General features: G+C 40.9%; 1 protein-coding gene across 1 annotated transcript; it reads right to left on the reverse strand.

Annotated features, from left to right (window-relative positions):
- Positions 1-712: 712 nt before the first annotated feature.
- Positions 713-1,896, reverse strand: LOC147615824 (uncharacterized). Its single transcript, XM_086777978.1, has 2 exons — positions 1,240-1,896; positions 713-1,145 (listed from the first exon to the last, which is right to left on the reverse strand). Exons 1-2 carry the CDS (start codon positions 1,785-1,787, stop codon positions 995-997), a joined length of 699 nt encoding a protein of 232 aa, XP_086634104.1. The 5' UTR covers positions 1,788-1,896; the 3' UTR covers positions 713-994.
- Positions 1,897-3,562: the final 1,666 nt, after the last annotated feature.

Genomic DNA, 3,562 nt, shown 5'->3' on the forward strand with positions numbered 1-3,562 from the left:
TGAGAAATGTACCATAACGGTCATAATGTCAGTTTTCCTGTAGTAAATAAGACAGAACCTCTTGCTCCCTCTCTGCATAGGAATTACCCTTTGTGTAAGCTTTAAAAAAAACCCTTATTCATATGGTTTAAATCTTTCTTCTTTTCTTATCCGGTTGGATTTGATTTTTGTAGGTCATCATCTGCTCACCATCAAGATGTGCTCGCTTTGCTACCAATGAAATCTCCATAGTTTTGTGTTCTTTTTGGCCTTGCTTAAATCCCTTGAGATGATGAAGACATGCATACAAGCATAGCCAAGGCTAGTAGACATAGCCTTCTAGGTCCCTTCCTTATACTTTATAGATTTTAAAAATTCCTAGATAGAGAGATACCTTATGCCTTGCAGCCTTTCGTTTTCTTTTGGTATTTTACCTTGAGCTTTTCTCCCTATTGGCTAGATCTTTTGTTGGCGATTATCTCTCTGATTTTTGAGATTTTCGTATTGACGAATATTATTGTTTCTTTGGATTTATAAACGAATATGATTTCTTGAAAATCTCTTCGTTTTTTCTGCAGTATGACTGATTTTTCTGTAAGATTTGAGAAATTTTGTTTTATAACATAGAACAGAATATGGGTACGTCATATAGAGAATAAGGACTAATTAATTAGATATATGTCCCACAAAGACTTCTAGCATTTGTAATAGATTTTGAATTGTGTACAGAATATCCCATAGTTGTATACATATCTGAGAGCTTAATGATTGATTTGGGAGCTTAATGATTAATATACTCATGTGGAATTATACCACATATGGACACATCATATATTCTTCCATATTTGTACAACGTTTTTTCTCCCATATTTCATTCTAGGTATACATATATGATAGCTCAATGACATGGACAAATGTCTGTCTGGGGGCCTGGAGCCGCTTGTTGATATTGGAGCCTCAGCAAGGCAAGGGATCAGACCAGCAAGCCGAATTCCTCATAGTATAAGGAGACAGCTCAAGCATAGTTCTTGACGTAGTAGGCGTAGAGCGCTGAGTACTCGGAGGAGTAGGTGTCGCCCACTGTGGCTCCGGCGGTGCTGCTGGAGGGCGGCAGGCCATGCAGGGTTTCGAGGCGTTGAACGTAGCTCACATCACCCAACGATTCCCTACAATATCCAACAAACAAGCTTGTGTCAATATCTGCCGTAACTCATTAAACGTCGATCGGAGGTTTCTAAGAATAAGAGTAGTAGTACTCACTTGCTACCGCTGTAGCTGGTTGCTTGGAGAAGACTCCAAGGGATGCTCTCCTGGTCGACGGTGATGGACGCCAGGGTCTTGGCGGTGACTCGGCTGACTTCAGTGCCCAGCTGGTCGAAGGTCTGCCATGAGGGCTGCCCGCCGCTGGCATCCGGCTGGGCCAAGAAGAAGTGACTGCCCACAACAGCGCCTACCAGAGAATCGTTGGCGCTAGTACCATCGACGTAGAGCTTGGCGGTGGCGTTATAGAGCACCCAGTTGGTGCCGTTGAAGGCGTAGTGCTGCTGGCCCACCGCTCGCAACGCCAGGTGCAGCGTGTTGCCGGACGGCACGGAGATGGCGGTCGGGATAATGATACCGGATTCCAGGAGCTGTGATTGATCAGATTGCAGAAGAGTACGTGGACTCAGTACACGAGCAGAGGCCACGACGTCAACGCCGCCTGCAATCACAAGAAGAAGAAGAACGGGCCAAAGCAATCGAACAGCAGGTGCAGTACGGCAGGCTACCGGAGATCTTTCGCAGATTGTCGTGCAGCGCATGTTCATCCCTCCTTGCAGGCTAATTACGAACTCGTTAAAAGACTTAATTATGTATTTTGCGGTAGTAGATTGGCTGAGATTGAGCTTAATTATGGATTGCGATATTAGTGGGAAGATCAGAATTTGAAGGATGTTTTTTTTTAATGAATCAAAAGGTTTTTATAGGCTCTGCAGGAGATCTCCGGACGCGCAATTCGACCAGGTCAAGCAATCATAGCCGCCACATATACACACACACACGCAACCTTTTATATATTATTACAAAGATAATGTAACAATGTTGAAAGCTTCAAAGCACCAAAATAAAGTAGCCCCGGTTTCCTGGATGCCTACACCAAAATAATGTAACAATGTTGAAAGCTTCAAAGCACCAAAATAAAGTAGCCCCGGTTTCCTGGATGCCTACACCAAGACTTTCACAGGGGGGGGAAAAAAAAAAGTTCCTTTAGTGTATACAGCTTTCAGGGCTTAATTTGCTTTCAGGGCTCAATTTGAATTTTTGAGGTTTCAGTTATAAAACCGACTAATCTATGCATTTTTCAAATAAAAACCAGTTGGGCTTCATGGTTGTCCGTTTTTTCACTGGTCATAAGAAAAAAAGTTTATTTTTGAAACTGCACCAAGATATAAACATAATATAATAACAGATAGGCCTTGGGTTTTCCTGGATGCCTACACCAATTAATACCTGCACCAAGACTTTGAGAAAAAGAAAAAAGAAACCATCCTTTAGGGTGACTTTCAGGGCTTAAATTGAGAAAAACTAGTTGTAAGGAAGAACACCAAGATTTGTTGTATTTAATGGAGGCAAGAAATTAATTTCAATTGGTTTGCTTTTCACTCACATACATCCTTAGTATGTTCTCTAAAATTCCATACAAGGGAATAGAGGCCTACTGGTGAAAAATGCTAGTGTGTTTTGCTAAACAATGATCGTTGGCACAATTTCGACTGGATACCAGTGAGAAAATTAATGGTATTCACCCATATTTGTTAAACAATGAGAAAATTTGTTAATTTTCTCACTGGATACCAGTGAGAAAATTAATGGTATTCACCCATATTTGTTTACTAGTAAGAGCGTTGGATATACCAGCATTTTGGGTTCAGACCTTCATTTTGTCTTTTTTATGGCCTATGCATGGGTAATACATGAAGAAATGACGAAGGTTGCAAAGAATATAAGACTGGCACACACATCCTCTTCCTTCTCTCTCTCTCTCTCTCTCTCTCTCTCTCTCTCTCACCAACACATACAAAGCACACAACCAACTTCATCTTGTATAAATAGCTTGAAAAATCCAAAAATAAGGAGGCAAATAAAATTTTGGAATGATGCCAAATGTATTTAGTATGTTACATCAATCCCATCTTGTAGCAAATCTACTTGATTAGCAGGATCAATGTCTAGCTCAAGTGAGAGATCAATAAAAAGATCCAAGCCACCATCAATCTCAGGGTCTACGTCTACATCATCACCATTTTCAAGCCCTATTTCATCTCCATCTCTTTGATGTACACCTTCCTCCATGTGTTGGTATTCAATTTGCTCTAGCCTCTCTTTTATCTACACCCTCCATACTGTCATGGTTTTCATGATCCTCATCATACACTACATTGTCATCCACTTTGTCCTCCACTTCTTCATGTTAAAATATGTGGGTGGATTGTGGGGTGATTTGAATCACATACCACCATCTTGGATAAATATGATCGGGTTGAAAAATAGCCTACAAAATCATAAAAGAATGAGTAAGTAGCCCATTTTCTCCTCGATCGGT

Source organism: Cibotium barometz, chromosome 39, assembly GCF_041138505.1.
Source record: "Cibotium barometz isolate CiBa-2024 chromosome 39, ASM4113850v1, whole genome shotgun sequence".
Taxonomy (NCBI): Eukaryota; Viridiplantae; Streptophyta; class Polypodiopsida; order Cyatheales; family Cibotiaceae; genus Cibotium; species Cibotium barometz.

Excerpts from the sequence above, each read along its gene's own strand:
- LOC147615824 (XM_086777978.1), bottom strand. The coding sequence starts at position 1,787 with ATGAACATGCGCTGCACGACAATCTGCGAAAGATCTCCGGTAGCCTGC. Across the intron at positions 1,146-1,239 it reads ACCAGCTACAGCGGTAGCAA|GGAATCGTTGGGTGATGTGA; the intron begins GTGAGTACTACT and ends TGGATATTGTAG.